Source organism: Strongyloides ratti, scaffold srae_chrx_scaffold0000003 (assembly GCF_001040885.1).
Source record: "Strongyloides ratti genome assembly S_ratti_ED321, scaffold srae_chrx_scaffold0000003".
Classification (NCBI taxonomy): Eukaryota; Metazoa; Nematoda; class Chromadorea; order Rhabditida; family Strongyloididae; genus Strongyloides; species Strongyloides ratti.
This window is the reverse complement of record NW_020171511.1, coordinates 568,432-587,760: the sequence shown is the minus strand read 5'-3', so window position 1 is coordinate 587,760 and position 19,329 is coordinate 568,432. Positions and strand designations below refer to the sequence as shown.

Here is a 19,329-nt window from a genome sequence, read left to right as displayed (position 1 = left end):
TTGTTATAAAAACGTGCCTGAAAGATTAAAATAAGTAAAATCTTCATCAACATATATAGTGTATCATCTATACATATTTCATTTGTCTACCATTCCATATAAACAGATTATCATTATCATGTTTCTCGGACCGGCTAACTATTATAGATTGTCTTGTTTTATTTAATTCTAAAACTTTGACTTTATCTTAACTAATTTATTTTTGAAAATAGAAAGAAATATTCTATTTAAAAATAATAATAAAATTATTGATATTTAAACATTATTATATAAGATAATTATTAAATTTTTTAAATATACTGAAATTAGTTGTTTTAATTTATTTGTACTTTATAAAACATAAAATTAAAATATAAAAGTAAAAATACTTATAGTTATTATTGATAAATTTATTATTTTTATTAATTGATTTTTTTATAGACCTTAAATAAGATGTTTTTTTTTTTAGAAAAATATACATCCTTAAATCTTAAGTTAAAAAATTATGAACCAGTATTTAAAGATAAAGCTTCTCAAATATATTTGTTTTAAAATTATTTAACTTCTATGTCTGCATTTAAATATTAAAAAAAGACAAATTTATCATTTTCTTTGTCATAAAAAATATTTTTTTTTATTCATTATTTTATTAAATTTAATATTTATTTAAAAATATTTTATTTATTATATAAAGTGTTTTTTTTTTCATAAAAAGAAATTTATTTTTTTATAATTTAAATATAATACTTTATATTATTATTTTATTGCGTTTGAAAAAAAAAAAAGCAAAATAGTTATTAAGTAAAAAAGTTTATCATCGTTTTTTTTGTTTTTAATTTTTTTATTTCTCATTGTTTTTATGAAAAAGTACCTTTTATTACTTTTAATTACTTCTGTAGTGGTTAATTTAATCAAATATTAATTATGTTTTTTACTCTGCTTTGTACTTAAAAAAAAGTTTTTTAAGTGTGGCAGTAAATAATAATTTTAATTGTTAAATAATTTATGATTCTTTAACTTATTTACAATAATTTTAAAAAAAAAAAAAAATTCTGCTATTCCTTTTTAATATACAGATGAATTCTTATAAAATTATTATTTTTTTTAATGTTCCTCAATTGCAATCGTATAATATTTTAGAATTAATATTTATCCGGATTCTCTATTTTACCATAATCTTTGTATAACATAGTTTTCATTCCATCATATTTACTTTTTTTTGTATCATTAATTGTCTTATAAATGATAAGAAAATGTTAACTGCTTTAAAGAAAACAAAATAACCTTTGAAATTTTATATTTCAATTAGAAATTATAAAAAAAATATATTTAATCATACTTATTGTATTAATTTTATTAAAACTTTTTTACATAATATGAACCTTTATAAAATAAAAGTGTGAACTTTGTAATATTATATAATTGTCAAAATTTTTGTACAGAAAACAAAATATTCATTTATATATTATTTAAAATATTTTCCAATAATAATTTAACACTTTTTTTACTAAAAATAACAATAATCCTGATCCATCAAATGTTTCATTAAATATTTATTTATTTTTTTTTATAATAAAAATAAAAAAAAAATAAGAAATTTTTCTATTAGATATGAATAACATTAATTTTAGAATAAGAAGAGTAAAAAAAATAATGTTAAGGTAAGATAAAATAAAATATAAAAAATTATTTATAAAAAAATATCTTTTATATACTTTTTTTTAATATTAAAAAAATAATAATAATACTATTAACAATTATATATGAAATATAAGTACTTTATAATATAACATTTTTTTTTACAAAAATAATGCATTTGTAATTTAAAGAACATTTTATTTTTAAAAATATATATTTTGTTAATTTTACTTTATTATTTATGATATAAAAACAAAGTGAAATGCTTTGGATATAAAATTTTTTTATTAATATTTTTTGTGATTATATATATTAAAAATGATAAATCAAGTAAAATTATTAACATATTTTTTGTTTCATTTTTATATGGCAGTTGATAAAAAACTAATGCTATATATCCTTTTCCAGTAAATATTTTATCGATGATAATTTTTATTCCACTTTATTCTATAATAATAAAATACTCTAAAAATTGGCTTTTTTTTTATCGAGTATGTATTATATATATGTATAAATAGATATCAATTATTTTTTAATCATTTTTTTTTTTTGATATAAAAGTGTTTTGTAAATAGAGATATTTTATATGTAATGTAATAATATTAAAGTATTCTTATAAAATTTATTCATTTCATCAATCAAATTTTTTTACGAATAACATCACCAACAATTTTGATAATTTAATTGATTATTTTTTTACTACAAAATTAAAAATATTTTTAAAAATGATTTGTTATTTTACATCATAGTTGAATAGTTTTAATGAAATATATTTATTATGTAAATAAGTTTATTTAATTTAATTAAATAGTACATTTTTCATATTTCATTATATAAAGAAACTATTTAAATTTAATTTGTTAAAGTTAATTTAGGAGTAAATATTCAATATATATAAATATATTTATTATATATATATTTAAAAATATATAAATATATATATATATATATATCTTATTAAAAATATCTATAAAGTACTTGTATTAAAAATAATTAAATCCATTTATGTTTACCTATCTCTAATAACAGCGACATTAAAATTTTATATAACAATACACAACCTGTTTAATTAAATGTATCAATATATAAAAATTATACTAGACAAAAATTGGATTTTATATTATTGTATAATGGTTTCAAATTTTTTTTTTGCGTCATTGCTAATCAATTCATAACAGTTATAATAACATATATTACGTCATTTTTGGATTATTTTATAAAATCAGTATCATTTGCATTTGAAATTAACAAGATTTACAGTTAATATAAAATATTAGTTAAAAATATTATAAGAATAAAAAATTTAAATATCATAAATTATTACAAATATCGCATTATAATGTACCTTAATAATTAAAATAATAATACATTGCAACTATAATTAAATTGTATAATAAATAAATAAATATATATATATATATGTATTTATATTAGTATAGAATTATATAGTAATAAAAATTACATTCTTGATTTGTATCGTATTCGCTAACTACAATTTAAATATTTTTCCTGTCTATTTTATTAAATTTTGCCAATTGATAACTTTTATACTTATATAGTCTTTAATATTCAAAATTTATTTAACTTTATATCTTAATAATTCACGTATTCATTTTATTATTACTAAAGTAAAGACTTCCTTTATTAAACCAGCTCAAATATATTTCATATCTTAGATAAATCTTAACATTCCTATTTACTATATTAATTTTTAATTTATACTACTAAATTATTAATTATATATCTATATATACATGTATTTAATTAAACTCAATATTACAGTATTTTATAATAATTTATAACAAAAAAAAAATCACTACCAATAATGTTTTCTATATATAATTATTTTTTAAATATATTGTAAAAAAATTTATATTAAAGATTATATAACTATATAAGTTATTAAAAAAAAATAAAAATAAAATTTGTTTGAAATTTTTTTTTTTATTTTACAATTAATTATTGTAGTATCAATATGGTTAATTAATGCGACATTTGTGATTAATAACTGTTAAACATCACAACATTCCATTGCGTTAAATATTTACAAATTTATTTAATATAAGGTTTTTTTTTCAACTGGTAATTATTTTTTAGTAATATTTATTATATTTTTTTTTATTTTTCTTTATAAATAATTTATTTTGGTAAAAAAATAAAATGATAATAAAGAAAATATTACTTCATTACATATTCTGTATATGCAATTTTTTAATAATAAAAATATAAACTTTATTAATAGTATGTTTTTATATTATTATTATTATTCATATTATGTGGTTAAAAATTATAAGAGTTAATAAAAAATATCAAAATCATATGATAAATTGTTTATCAATATCTAAAAGTAGTATCAAATTTTAACACTAAAATATTTACGGTTATAAAAAAAATTTTTTTTTTTAATATAATTTATTTGTTTTATTTGATCTATTCATTAACTACTATTGTTTATTTAAATAATTTCACACACACTTGATTGCGCTATTTTTAATAAAGTAGAAATTAAAATTTGTTATTAATATATATTTATATACATATATTTTAGGGATATTTCTTAAAAGAACTTTTATATTTTACAACTTTTTATAGTATAAAATTAAATGCTTATAAAAATATTTTAACAAAGAAAAACCAATATATGAAAGGTAATAGAATATTTAGTATATTATATGATAGTTGTTTTTGTTAAAGTTTCTTTTTTATTTTTATTTCAATCAAAATGAATGGTATTTTAAACATTATATGTAGTGCCATTAAAATATAAAAATTTTTATTCAGGAAGTTTGAGCAATTATTATACTTCAATAAAATTGTACCATTTTAAAAAATTTATAGTTAAATATATTTGAAATAAAGAAAAAGTTTTAAAAATTTTCTTAACAATATCTTTTTTAAAATATCTTACACCTTTTATAGTAAATTTACTAAATTGCACATTGCTTCATTAACCGTCTATTATTTCCATTTATATATGAATCATAAAACAAATGTAGTAAAATATATTTTTACAGATTTTTCTTATAAAATATTTTCACTCTCAATAATATTATATTTTATTTAATTATTAAATATATTCCTTTTAACATAATTATATTTTGATAAAATGCTATTTTAAAAGAATGATTATATCAGTATTAAAAATATATATTCCTTAAAAAAAATAAAAAAATAATTTAAGATAAAATGTATCAACAATATTTTTTTTATTTTATATAGTTTTATTTATTAAAAACAACTGTTTATAAATTTTTTTTTTGTTTATATAACAAAATTTTTTTAAAGGACAAATAGTTTTTCGTTTATTTATATTAATATTTAATTATTTTTTGTTTTAAAAATTTTTCTTTCTTTCTTAACTTTAATATGCATATAATATTTAGTTACATTTAAAACTTTTTTATAATAACATCTTATATACTATTTTAACTATCTTCTTTTATGTCAAATTAATGTATTGTATTTTATTTGAATAAATCGATCATTTAAAATAAAAAAAAAAACTAATTCCAATGGTATCATTATCTTAAAAAAAATGTGTAAATAAATGATTATATACATTATTTTTTTTAAATTATTAGTGATTACAATAAAAATTTTATTTAAATTTTTAGATTAAAGATAGCATTTGTCTATACTAAAAAACATTTTAATGTTTAAATCTACTAATAAATTATATTTCAATCTTCTTCTTTAAAAGATACTTTTTATTTTCCTTAATGCATTATCATTAATGCAACACCTTCTTAAAATATATAAGCAATTTAAAGTGTTTAAATAAAAATTTACACATGCCTATAATTTTGATTCTTTTTACCAGACATCTATATTTATAAAAACATAAGTAATTTTCCATAAAATAAATATAAATATTGAAATATATTTTATTATAATGATCTTCAACAAAATTTTAATGATATCATTTACAACATATAATTTTTTCTTTAATTTTTAAAATATTTTGTAATTAATATTAGTAAAATTTAAAAAGTTGGTTAAAATTTTTATAATAATAATATTATAATACTATTATCTAGTCATAAGGAAATCTTTAAAAATGACATAATTTAATAGTTAAATTATGAAAATGTTTTTTCTTATCATTTTTTTTTAAATATTATAAATAACATTTTAATACTGTTTTGTCGAAAAGATTTTCATATCATTTTTGTATTAATTTATAATATTTTTTTTTATTATTTTTTATTTAATATTTTTTTAACATTTTATCATTCCTCTTAAATATATTCTTTTTTTTTATTATTTAAATATATCATTTATCATTATATTGACTTGTACTATACAATATATTTTCTTATATTACTAAAACTTTATTTTTTTTTAGTCAACAATTAATTAGTATATTCATCACGATTATATATAATTTCGTAAAAAAAAAACTAAAAATTGTAAAAGCTTATCATTTACTAAGTGTGGCTTGGATATAAAATAACTTCATTAATTAAAAGAACAATCTACTTATAAGAAAGAAAGAATAGTTTCTATTATTTAATGATGAATGACTCAGACTTTGAAATAGATGTCAAAGATCTTCGATCTTTGATGGAGTTACGTGGCCATGAGGCTCTTGAAGTTATCAATAAGAAATATGGTGGAGTTGAAAATTTATGTAAAAAATTAAAAACTGATACAATGAATGGTTTACCAAATGATCCTATTGAAATAGAAAGAAGAAGAAGAATATATGGTAAAAATGAAATTCCACCTGTTCCATCAAAATCATTCTGGAGACTTGTTTGGGAAGCATTACAAGATATAACATTAATTATTTTATTAGCTTCTGCAGTTTTTTCTCTAGTATTGTCATTTTGGAAACCAAGTCATGAGGCTAGTCCAGGAAGTGATCCAAATGATACAGAAGTTGAATGGATTGAAGGAGTAGCAATTCTTATTGCTGTAATAGTAGTTGTTTTAGTTACTGCATTAAATGATTGGTCTAAAGAAAAACAATTTCGCGGTTTACAATCAAAAATTGAAACAGAGCACAAATTTTCAGTTATTCGTGGTGGTGAAGCAATGGATGTAACGGTTCATGATTTAGTTGTATCAGATGTCGTTCGTGTAAAATATGGTAAAAAAAAAATATAATTATATAGTCATTTTTTTAATCTAATTAATTAAATTTTAGGTGATTTATTACCAGCCGATGGTATTTTAATTCAAAGTAATGATTTAAAAATTGATGAATCATCATTGACTGGTGAATCAGATCTTATAAAAAAAAGTCCTGAAACTGATCCAATATTATTATCAGGTAATATTATTTTTTTTTTTAATAAGAAATATATTATTTTTATAGGTACACATGCTATGGAAGGAAGTGGTAGAATGGTTTTAACCGGTGTTGGTGTAAATTCGCAAACAGGAATTATTATGGCATTATTAGGAGCAACTAGTAAGGATAAAAAAGATGATGAAGAAAAAAATGTCCCACATTCAGAAAATTTATCTAACATTAAAACACCTCCATATCCAGGAAGTGAAAATGATAGTAAAAAGAAAAAAATTAGTAATGCTTCAATTAACGAAGATAGTGTAACGAAGCATAAATCTGTATTACAAGGAAAATTGTCTGCTCTTGCAATTCAAATAGGATATATTGGTTCAATTGTAGCTGCCGCAACAGTTGCTATATTAATTATAAGACATTGTATAACACATTATTGGATAAATCAAGAATCATTTAATATATCTGATTTATCTTATTTTATTAGTTATATTATTGTAGGTGTTACAGTTCTTGTTATTGCAGTTCCAGAAGGTTTACCATTAGCTATTACATTAGCTTTAACATATTCTGTTAAAAAAATGATGAAAGATAATAATTTGGTTAGACATTTAGATGCCTGTGAAACAATGGGTAATGCAACAGCTATCTGTTCTGATAAAACTGGTACATTAACAACAAATAGAATGACAGCAGTTCAAAGTTATATTAATGAACATTTTTATAAAAGTGAAAAACCAAAATGGAATTTATTAAATGATAAAACAAAAAATTTACTTGTTAATTGTATATCAATAAATAGTGGTTATAATTCACAAGTTATTGAAGGTAAAGCTGGTGAACAAAGAACTCAAATAGGAAATAAAACAGAATGTGCATTATTAGGATTTGTTTTAGATTTAGAACAAAGCTATAATTCAATTAGAAAAAATACTCCTGAAGATCAATTATTTAAAGTATATACTTTTAATTCACAAAGAAAATCAATGATGACTGTTATTAATTTACCTGATAAAAAAGGTTTTAGAATATTTGCCAAAGGAGCTTCTGAAATAATTTTATCAAGATGTAAATATATTTTAGGAGAAAATGGTATTATTAAAAAATTTGGTCAATCTGAATTAGTTGGTATGACATCAAATGTTATTGAACCAATGGCATCAGATGGACTTAGAACAATTGGTTTAGCTTATAAAGATTATGTTTATGAAAATAATGAACAAAATGAAGAATTAATTGATGGAACAATTGATTGGGATGATGAAGCTAAAATTAGAGAAGGAATGACAGCAATTGCAATTATAGGTATTCAAGATCCTGTTAGACCTGAAGTACCAGCTGCAATAGAAAAATGTCAAAAAGCTGGAATTACTGTAAGAATGGTTACTGGTGATAATATTAATACAGCTCGTTCAATTGCAACATCATGTGGAATATTAAAACCAGGTGAAGATTTTTTGGCATTAGAAGGAAAAGAATTTAATGAAAAAATTCGTGATGCAAATGGAAAAGTTTGTCAAGAAAAATTAGATGCTATATGGCCTAGACTTAGAGTACTTGCACGTGCTCAACCATCAGATAAATATGTCCTAGTTAAAGGTATGATTGATTCAAAATATACAAAAAATCGTGAAGTTGTTGCTGTAACAGGTGATGGAACAAATGATGCACCAGCATTAAAAAAAGCTGATGTTGGTTTTGCAATGGGTATTGCTGGGACTGATGTTGCAAAAGAGGCTTCTGATATTATTCTTACAGATGATAACTTTACATCAATTGTTAAAGCTGTTATGTGGGGTAGAAATGTTTATGATTCTATATCAAAATTTTTACAATTTCAATTAACTGTTAATGTTGTTGCTGTTACAATTGCTTTTATTGGTGCATGTACTGTTAATGATTCACCATTAAAAGCTGTACAAATGTTATGGGTTAATCTTATTATGGATACACTTGCATCATTAGCATTAGCAACAGAATATCCAACAGAAGATTTACTTGATAGAAAACCATATGGAAGAACAAAATCATTAATTTCAAGAACAATGGTTAAAAATATTGTTGGTCATGCTGTTTATCAATTAGCTATATTATTTTTCCTTTTATTTTTTGCTGATCAATTTATACCAGGTGTAACAAATGGACGTGAAGCAGCATTAGGTTTACCACCATCAAAACATTTTACAGTTATATTTAATACATTTGTTCTTATGACATTATTTAATGAAATTAATTCTAGAAAAATTCATAATGAACGAAATATATTTAAAGGAATTTTTACAAATCCTATTTTTTGTACTATATGGATAATAACATTTATATCACAAATATTAATTATACAATTTGGTGGTTATTGGTTTAGTACAGCACCACTTGATATAGTACAATGGTGTATATGTTTAGGTTTTGGATTATCAGAATTAATTTGGGGACAAGTTATTTCTACTATACCATCAACAATTTTACCAAAATCATTTTCATTTGGTAGAGGTGAAGTAAGACCAACAAGTATTCTTGTTACTGGTGAATATGATGCAACTGATGAAAGAATACCACAAATTGGTGATGATAAAGTTTCACAATTTTCACAAGCTAGACCAGGTCAAATTTTGTGGCTATTAGGTTTAACAAGATTGCAAACACAGGTTAGTTATAAAAATTTATTAATAATTAATTAAATATGAGTATTGTAAATCTATTGAATTTGTTATGTTAGCTATTCGTAAGCATGTTAATTATTTAGTTTATATTCAAATAATAACAAATAAGAAAATGAATAATTTACAATGTTAATACAATAATTCATTGAAAATAACTTTTTTTTTAACTTTTGGTAGAAGATAAAAATGAAATTTTATTAATAAATTAGTATAATATCCTTTTAGATGCGTGTCGTAAAAGCATTCCAGTCAAATATAAATTCAAGTCATCCATCATCTTTAACAACATCAGCATCTGAAAGAATAAGAAACAGTTTTAGAAGACTTCGTATTGCAAAAGAACGTGAATTGGCAAGTATGTAACACGTCCTTTCTATTTCTGTTCAAAAGCACTTTTTTTATTTATATATATATAAATTTTATAATTAATTTTTTTTTTTTACGCATTTTATTTTATATATGTTAGTTTTTGGTTTGCTTGAAAAAAATGTTTGTTTTATAATTACGCAAATAATTTATTAATACTAATTGTAAATTAAAAATATATTTTCAGAGGCTTCCAGGACCAGTAGACAGGTTAATGTCGAGGAACCAGAGAAAAATTCAACCCATATAAATTTATCTTTTTCAAATAAGTAAGTAGCAAAATTAAATATATTTATTTATTTGGACAAAGTTTGAAGATAAAGCCTAATTCGATACAATAAATTTTTTTTTACAAGTAAGAATATTATTCAAGCAAAATTTTTAAATAAAATATGTTATTTATCTTAAAAAAAATATAATATGTAAAAATAAAATGTTTTAAATTATTATTATTTTTTTAATTATTAAAGTTAAATATTCATTTATCATAATTTTTTAACAATATGTTATTAAATTATTTATTAAAAAATTTATTAAACTATATATATCAATTGTAATATACAATTATAAATTATTTGGAGAATAAAAATTAATTAAAATTATATAAAACATCTAAAGATATTTATAATAATTTATCAATAAACTATAATATTATTATTAACTAAATAAAAATTAGCATTAATAATTATATTTAATTTATTTATAATATTTATTTATAATGTAAATAGATATATACAAATTACAATTAATTATAAAAATTTTTTTTTATTTAATGAAATAGATTAAATTGTTGATAAACTGAATAAAAACAAATAATAATATTTTGATTATTATTTGTTTGGTGTCACTCCTCCACTATCTTCTTTATTAATGTAAAAATTTGCGACAATTGGTATGTGATCGCTAGGAAAGTGAGGATGTGGAAATCCAATTACTTCTGAATTTTTTATCCATTCAGATGAGGGTGGTTCTATAATACCACATACACTAAGTGTTGTTGATGTATAAAAAATATAATCAATCACATCAGAAAATTCAGGCCTAATAATTTTATAAATTTAATTATTATATAATTAACTTACGTAAAATTTGTAAATTCATATTTACTCATATCTACCATTTCAAGATCTTTTAAACCATGATGATAATAATAAGGATCTCTTGGATATGAATTTATTCTATCTAAATTCTCACAATTTTTAAATAACATCAAACCTTCATCATCTTTACGAAGTTGTTTCTTTTTAATATATTCAAGAACAGAACTTCTTGGTCTAGAATTAAAATCTCCTGTTATAATAATAGGAATTTCTTCAACATTACATCTTAATTGATGTGAAATGAATCTACGTTTATCATACAATGCTTTCATTAATAACATTGATTGAATTAATTTAACATCAGCATATTCTGGATCCCAATGAATATGAGTAGTTGCTATAACTAATGGTCTATAATAAACACCATTTGCTAGTGTTTTATCTGGTTCACCTTCTGGTTCTTCGCCTTTTATTGTTAATACAACAACTAATGCTACATTGTCAAAAGACTGAATTCTTCTACTTCTTTCATCATCTTCTTTAAATAATTCGTCAACCATTGATTTAAATTCTAAATTAAAATGAAGAATATAAGAAAATATAGGTTTTTGCCAAAAAATAGCACATCCATCAACATGTTGTGTCAACTCTTCTTTTGTTTTTTTTATTCTTGATTTTGGAAAAAAAAGTCCATCATAACCATTTTCACATAACTTTGGATGGAAATATGTTTCATAGTCACCTTTAGGAACTTCCTGCATAGTAACAATTGCTGGTGAATAATGTGAAATTTCTTCAAATATAACAGCTTTTCTATATTCCCATTTTAATTCTTCATCAGGACAATAGTTAAAACGATTGTTAAAAAGATATTTATAACTTAAAATGTTATATGTCATAACACTTATAAATGGTAAATTTGGATGATTATCTACAGCATGAGGTGGTGCTAAGAAAGTCCATTCTCTTCTTGGTGGTGGAATTTGTTTTGCTAAATTAAGAAAAAAAATATTTTTATTATAAAAATTATTTCTTTTTTTTTTAATACTTACAATAAAAACGTTTTTGTAAAATTTCTAATAATACTTTTCCAGGATCAGTAGATGTTAAAACATGCATTAAATCATGTCTTATTGGATTATTATATATATAAAAAGCTTCTAATTTTTTCTTTAATAATCCTAAATTATCTGGAAAATGAGTTATTAAATTATTTGAGACATCTAATGTAATAAGATTATAACATTTTGAAATTGTTTTTGGTAATGTAACAAGTTTATTACAAGAGATATCTAGATATTTCAAGTTTGTCATTACTCCAATTGAATCAGGTATATTACTCAATAAATTATTTGAAAGGCAAATTGTTGTAATATATGAATTTTTAATATTATCAAATACATATGATGGTAAATTTCTTAATTCACATGCAATTGAAATTGCCTGACATACATTTGTTGGATTTGGTATTCTATTTCTAATTTTATACTTTATAAGTAAATCTTTTTCACACTCATTATTAACTTCATTATTTGTTAAAGTTTCTGCCAACTCTGATTCAATATTTTTAATTCCAATATAATTATGAGTTATATTACCCATTGGGTAGTCTAATTTACCATAAACATTATCTGATAATTCATCTGGATAAGGAAAATGACTATATATTTTGTGCCCTGTAAACATATCATCTGGATATACATATCTATTAATTCTTTGGGACCAACAATTAATATAATTAAGAGGATCATTATTATAACTAATATTGGATGGTTTTTCAAGACTTCCACTTACTAATGACATAAAAGCATTTCTATAAATAGTTTTTGATTCGTTATCTTTAATTAGTGGTGAATTGTTTTTTGATCTTCCACAGCTACTAGATAAATTATAAGGAAATAATCGTTCATCTCCTTCATTGATTGGTGTTCTTCTATTACTTGGTCCTTCTAAATTTGATGACAATCTTTTGTCATTGTTAATTTCAAAACATAATTGTTTAAATTCATCATTTTCTCTTAAATTTTTTAATGATAATATTTTTGGAATAACATCATTTTTATCATTTACATTATTACTAATTTGTGAATTATTTGTATTTCCTTTGTCATCCTCATTTGTTTCACTCATTATAAAAAAAAAACTATTTAGATAATTGTTATAAAATATCTATAACAAAAAAATAAAAAAAAATAAATAAATAAATTATATTGTATAAAAATGGAATAATTAAAAATATTGAATAAAAAAAAAATATATATATATATATATATGTATAATACTAGGTAACTAGAGAAATATTTATATAAAATGAAAGTGAATAATAAAATTAAATCTTACTACCTATATAAGTTTATACAACATATATAAATTAATGCCATATAAAATATATGATTATTTAGAATAAATACATTTCTGTCTCGTTATAAAACATTTTAAAATTAATATTTCATTATCATCACTGACATTTATATAAAGCAAATGGTATGAAGGAATATCTGCATATGCAAGTAAAGAGAAGCATATCTTTTAATAATAAAAATTATATTTTATAAAGTGTATTAATAAAAATTTTTAAAAATATCGTGATTGTTGTAAATGCCAACTATACAATTATAAATTTATTATATAAAAAAAAATTATGGTAAATTTATTTTAGATAATTATAATAAGCTCTCACTGGAATTACATTACTTTTATAATAAATTTTAAAAATAAGTTATATATTTTATTTTAATTTACATATTTTATATTTTATAAATAAATATATATCTAAATTAAATAAAACATAACAAAAAAAAAGCATTTAAAAAAAAAAAAACATAACATAACATATACAAATAAAATGTTTATAAATAAATAGGAAAATAAATGTTGTTTTAAGTGGGTATATCGCAAATTTTTTGGATGTAAAAATTTGCAAGATTTGTAAATTTATTTAACTAAGCATAAAATATTGATAACATATATTGATGTTAAAAAAAATGTATTCATGGTATGAAAACGATTTTATTTAATATAGATAATAAATAAAATGTTTAAATTGACACATGAGATGTATACTATATTTTTTAAAATTCTTTATAACAAATAAATTTTGTCTTTAGAGATGCATGAAAGATGTATTGATTCTTGTGCGGAAAAAAAATATCAAAATTCCACTAATCATGAATAAAGTATAGACATTAATTTACTGTCTAGTGATAAAGCAATATTGTCAATAGATGTCTTATAAAAATATAGCAATAATAAAAACTTAACTGATAGTTTGTATAGTACAATTTTAAGCAATAATTGCTATTTAGAAAGTACGTTTATCTTTTATAATTTAATAAATGGGTTTAATATAAACAATACACACTTGACTATATTTAGTTATAGAAAAAGAAACTAAGAAATTGTTTAAAATAAATATATATATATATATATATTATTTAAAAATGTATATGTACATTAATCAAAAGATAAAATATATTATATTTAAAATGCCACATATATATTTTATTTATCTAGAGAATTACTTTTTATATAACATTACTATTTTAATTATATTTATATATAATTTAAAAAACAATGCAAATTAAAATTAGTTATATTTTCAAATAAAATTTTATAAAAATACAAATTTAATATAATTATGCACATATAATTTGAGAAAAAAAAAAGTGATAATAATACTGTATAATTTTAGTATATATTATAATTCATTTTTTATAATATTAAAGATAAGTATCTTGCGCACTACTAGTTATACTTGAACTGGGCCTACATGAACTATTTCTAGATCCTCGTTTTGTTGTCTTCCCCAAAAGTGCTGTTGATGCGTTTGGAACATCACTACTAAAGTCATCGACATTTGATCGATATTTTAATGTATTTCTAAAAAAAAACATTTAACATTTATATACTATAAACATACTGTCCTTTAAATATATAATCTCGTTCTTGTTTGCCGTTGTTATCACGACCACTTTCAAAAAAGATTACCCAAAGTTTTGGTGAAAATATACAGACTAGACATACATTTGCTGACATTGATATGGAAACGCATAAAGATGTAGTTTGTACCTAAAATATTTTTTTATTAATATAAATTAATTTATTTATTAATAAATAAATTTACTTGAAAATTTCCACCTGTACCAAAATAAAAAAATATCCAACTTATCCATATAACACATGTTGTATACATACTAAATCCAATAAATTTTGTTTCATTAAAATTTTCTGGAACTTTTCTTGTTTTAACTGCATAAACAGTACACATAACAAGAAGAGCAGCATCATAAGTTAATGAATAAAGAAAATGATGTTCTGGAACATTACAACTTAATATTACTTGATCTCTTGTTGGGTAATAATGTTTTGTTCCAGGTCGAACCCATAAAAGCCATATCAAACTTCCTGTTAATTGTAATCCAGCTAATATACATGTAATTATAACTTGTGATATAGGTGAAATAAAACGTGGTCTTTGAGCTGACATAGTAGCCATTGAAAATATTCTATATATTCTATTTGTTTTAACAAGCATTGCTGAATATAGACATGAAAATGCAAATCCAATTCCTGTCCTTTTTAAAGCACATATAAATGGTGATGGCATTGAAACAAGAACAAACGTCATACAATAACAAAGTATAAATGAAAATAAAAGTATATAACTTAATTCACGTCCTGATGCTTTAACAACAGGAGTTTCACTAAATATAAGATAACAAATAATAACAAATATTGTACATATTATTCCTATACATGATATAATTACAGGTCCAATTGTATACCATGTATTCCATCTCATATATTTTAATTCAACATTTGCAATTTCATAACATTCTAATCTATTTTCTTTTGGCCAACGTCCTAATCCACAATCTGTACATGTTGCTTCATCACTTAAATATTCATGATCTTCACATTTACTACATGCCCAACAACATATTTCATCATGTTTTATAAGTTGTTTTTTATGACCAACTGGACATGGCATACTACATTGTGATATAGGTATAATATATTCTTCATTTATACTATTTTCTTTTTTATTCCAAAACATTTTTTCTTCATGTATTTCTAATTTACCTTCAGCCCATCTTCCAACTTCAACATAATCATCTCTATCAGATTCAACATTTCTATCATTACTTGGTTGATAATTAAGTATTGTATATTGTGCTGGACCATCACCTTCTTTAGTAAAATGTACTTTTTTACCAACTAAATCATTAAATTCTAATTTTAAAAGATAATTTTTATAAAAATCTTGACCATCAATATGTCTTAATGCTAAACATAATTCTGGATTTTTTGAATATCTATTAATCCATGTATTTTCAACAGTATCATTTGCACAATATCTTTCTTTCATTTTTTTTAATCCATGTGCTATTGCATATACTGCTTCAATAACAAATTGAATTTTATCATCTGGACTAAAATGTTCAGCTGTTTGCCTTTTATTTTCACATCTTTCACGTTTATCACCAGGTGGAAGATCAAATTCACAAGTAAATTTATGACGCCATAATTCTCTTAACCATTTGTTTCTTTCAAATTTTTTAGTTCCAGGATGTAATGAAAGATAATACTTTTCAAATGATGGTATTCTTTGTGATTCAAGCATTAAAACAATAGCACTATGTGCAGCCCATTTTCTATGTCCAGCAGTATATGATTCACTATTCCTATCCCAACCTTCACTTGCAAGCCATATAATTTTTTTTTTTGCATTATAATTATCTTGATTTATTCCCATTTTAGCTGATACTTCAGCCATTAATATTGGAATATATTCTGTTCCTACAAATAATACAACAACAGATGCACCAACAACTTTATCTGGTTCTAATTTTATTATTAAATTATCAACAGAATCTTTTATTGATTCTTTTTTAATTCTTATTCTTTCTTCAATAGCAATACATATATTAGCTTTTCTTGCTTCTTTTTTAAATGCACCTGCTCCTAATTCACCGTATTCATCAGCTGAATAGACTAATGAAAGAAATGTCCAATTAAAATGAAGTGCTATATCTATCATTGCTCTAACTTGATATGTATCACTTGGTACAGTTCTTGCAAAAAATTCAAATCTTGATTTATCACTTAAATCAGCATTTGTTGAAGCAGGAGAAACTTGTACTATTTTAAATAATCTAAGTAGATTAGCAACTTGTACTGTTACAGAACTATAACTTCCACCAACAACAGCAGCAACATTTTTTTTATGTGGTTTAGTTATAATTGGTGTACTACCATCGCCACATTCATATTCATTTGTTTCAATTCCACCAATCATTTCTCTAACAAAATCAAGACTTTGATTAAGTGCAAAAGCAGGATTTGAACATGAATCTACAATATGAGCTCCTAATTTATAGCCTCTTAAAAAATCTGCCTGGTTATTAATCATATCAATTGCATATAACATTGCTTCAACTCTATGTATACCTCTAGAAAAAAAAATAATAATAATAAAATATTTTTTTTATATATTTTATTTTTTTTTACCTTGTTTCGTATATATCACCACATGGATAATTTTCTGATGATGATTTTCCATGAACTGGAAAAACACCACCTAAAATTATATCACCATCAATAAGAATTTGTCTTATTCCTGGATGACGATTATTAGATAAAGGTGGTACAATTGAATCATTATAAAAATCTGTATATCCTTGTAAATTGGATATAATTTGTGTTGCCAATGCCAATAAAGCAAACATATTCATTCAATAAAAAAAAATAGTATTAATACTTATAATAAATGTATAAAAATGAATGAATCTTTTTAAACTAATAAAAAAAATTAATTATTAAAATTATTAAAAAAAAATAAAACTTACTATTATTATAATTATATTAAAATAAATTTAGTAGATATAATTGAGATCAAATTAAATTAATAACATTATATATTTAAATTACTACCAGTTTGATATGATATCATTTATTTTATAATAAATTTAAAAAGAACCATTCAAATGAAAATATATCTGAAAATATTTGATACTTTTTATTTAAACAAATGTTTCATTAAAATAGTTAAAAGATTATTCTCAAGGATAAATACTTCAATTACACTAGATACATAACTATCAGCTATAAGTACAGTTAAGAGATTCATAATAAAACTATACATTAAAAAATGGTGTCTAATAACATATATTTTAGTAGATTTATATTATATATGGTAATATTACGTATTTTTGTTAAATAGAAGTTATTGAAGCTCCTAGAATAGGATATAATGTAATAAAACATGAGATTACGTAATTTGATATTATTTTTCATGTCTAATATCTGTATTAAAATATTTTTAGGTATCAATAAAACGAATATTAAAATGAAAAACTAAAATAAACTAAATATTTTCATTAGACATAAAATAGTACTTAGAGTAAAAGTTTTACCAACACTAGAAAACATTTTTATTTATTTTTTTATAAGCATTAAAATTTTTATATAATAAAATTTATTGTATTTTGACTTTATATTATATGAAAAAGATTGTTATTAATTTTATTACAAAAAAAAAAATAATAAATAAATAACAATTTTAGTTGCGAGAAATATTTTTTAATTTACTAATAATATAGTATATTTAGATAAAAATTATATATAAAGTATAAAACATTATTTTAATGAGTAACAATTAGTATAATCTACTTATAAAAAAAAAATATATTATTATATATTATAATTATAAAATTTTCATTATAATATTGTTTACTTTTTAAAGATTAGAATCACTTTATTAAATAAATTTGACTATATAAGTATCTTTTTTTTTTTATTTTCAATTTGTATCATTCATTTTAATTATGTAAAAATTTTAAATGTTCCCTGATGTGATAAAAGCTATAGATAAACCTATTATATACATATATTTTTTTTTAATAGTTATAAAATATATATATTTCTTTATATAAAAAGTAAACAATATTTAAAATAAAAAAATGAAAAAAAAAAAATATTTGATCTAAAATTAATTATCTCCGAAAATAAATTTAATAATAACAATAAAATATATTAAAATAAAAAGTAAAATATGTTGAATTTTAAAAAGTAAATTATAAAGAGAATGACAAATTTTGGGATTAATTTTCCAGGAAATTATATTTGTTATAAAATTTATATGAATAAGAATTTATGAAAGAATAAATCACATTCTCAAGATTATTTTTATATTGACTTATATTAATTTACTATATATTATATAAAAATTTTGTTGATTATGTTGAATGTATTTAAAAAGGAAGAACATGAATTATTATATAAAAGTTTTATATTTTAACTGGGATAACTAAATATTTTGTATATAATATAATAAGTATAGGTCAAAATACAATTGCTTAATTTTTAACTTTTAATAATAATGATGAGAGAAAAAGTA

At 20.6% G+C, this 19,329-nt stretch overlaps 3 protein-coding genes across 3 annotated transcripts; 1 reads left to right on the top strand and 2 right to left on the bottom strand.

Annotated features, from left to right (window-relative positions):
* Positions 1-6,129: 6,129 nt before the first annotated feature.
* SRAE_X000193300 (Plasma membrane calcium-transporting ATPase 3) lies at positions 6,130-10,232 on the top strand (the record flags this gene model as incomplete). Its single annotated transcript, XM_024654540.1, has 6 exons — positions 6,130-6,709; positions 6,767-6,892; positions 6,938-9,510; positions 9,751-9,880; positions 10,079-10,160; positions 10,202-10,232. The coding sequence occupies 6 exons, from the start codon at positions 6,130-6,132 to the stop codon at positions 10,230-10,232; spliced, it is 3,522 nt and encodes a 1,173-aa protein (XP_024499403.1).
* A 489-nt stretch (positions 10,233-10,721) lies between these two features.
* On the bottom strand, positions 10,722-13,048 carry SRAE_X000193200 (LD18435p; the record flags this gene model as incomplete). Its single annotated transcript, XM_024654529.1, has 4 exons — positions 10,722-10,932; positions 10,974-11,922; positions 11,984-12,948; positions 13,002-13,048. 4 exons carry the CDS (start codon positions 13,046-13,048, stop codon positions 10,722-10,724), a joined length of 2,172 nt encoding a protein of 723 aa, XP_024499402.1.
* A 1,602-nt stretch (positions 13,049-14,650) lies between these two features.
* Positions 14,651-17,659, bottom strand: SRAE_X000193100 (Metabotropic glutamate receptor 3; the record flags this gene model as incomplete). The annotated part of the gene is made up of 4 exons (XM_024654518.1): positions 14,651-14,810; positions 14,851-14,999; positions 15,055-17,383; positions 17,442-17,659. The coding sequence occupies 4 exons, from the start codon at positions 17,657-17,659 to the stop codon at positions 14,651-14,653; spliced, it is 2,856 nt and encodes a 951-aa protein (XP_024499401.1).
* Positions 17,660-19,329: the final 1,670 nt, after the last annotated feature.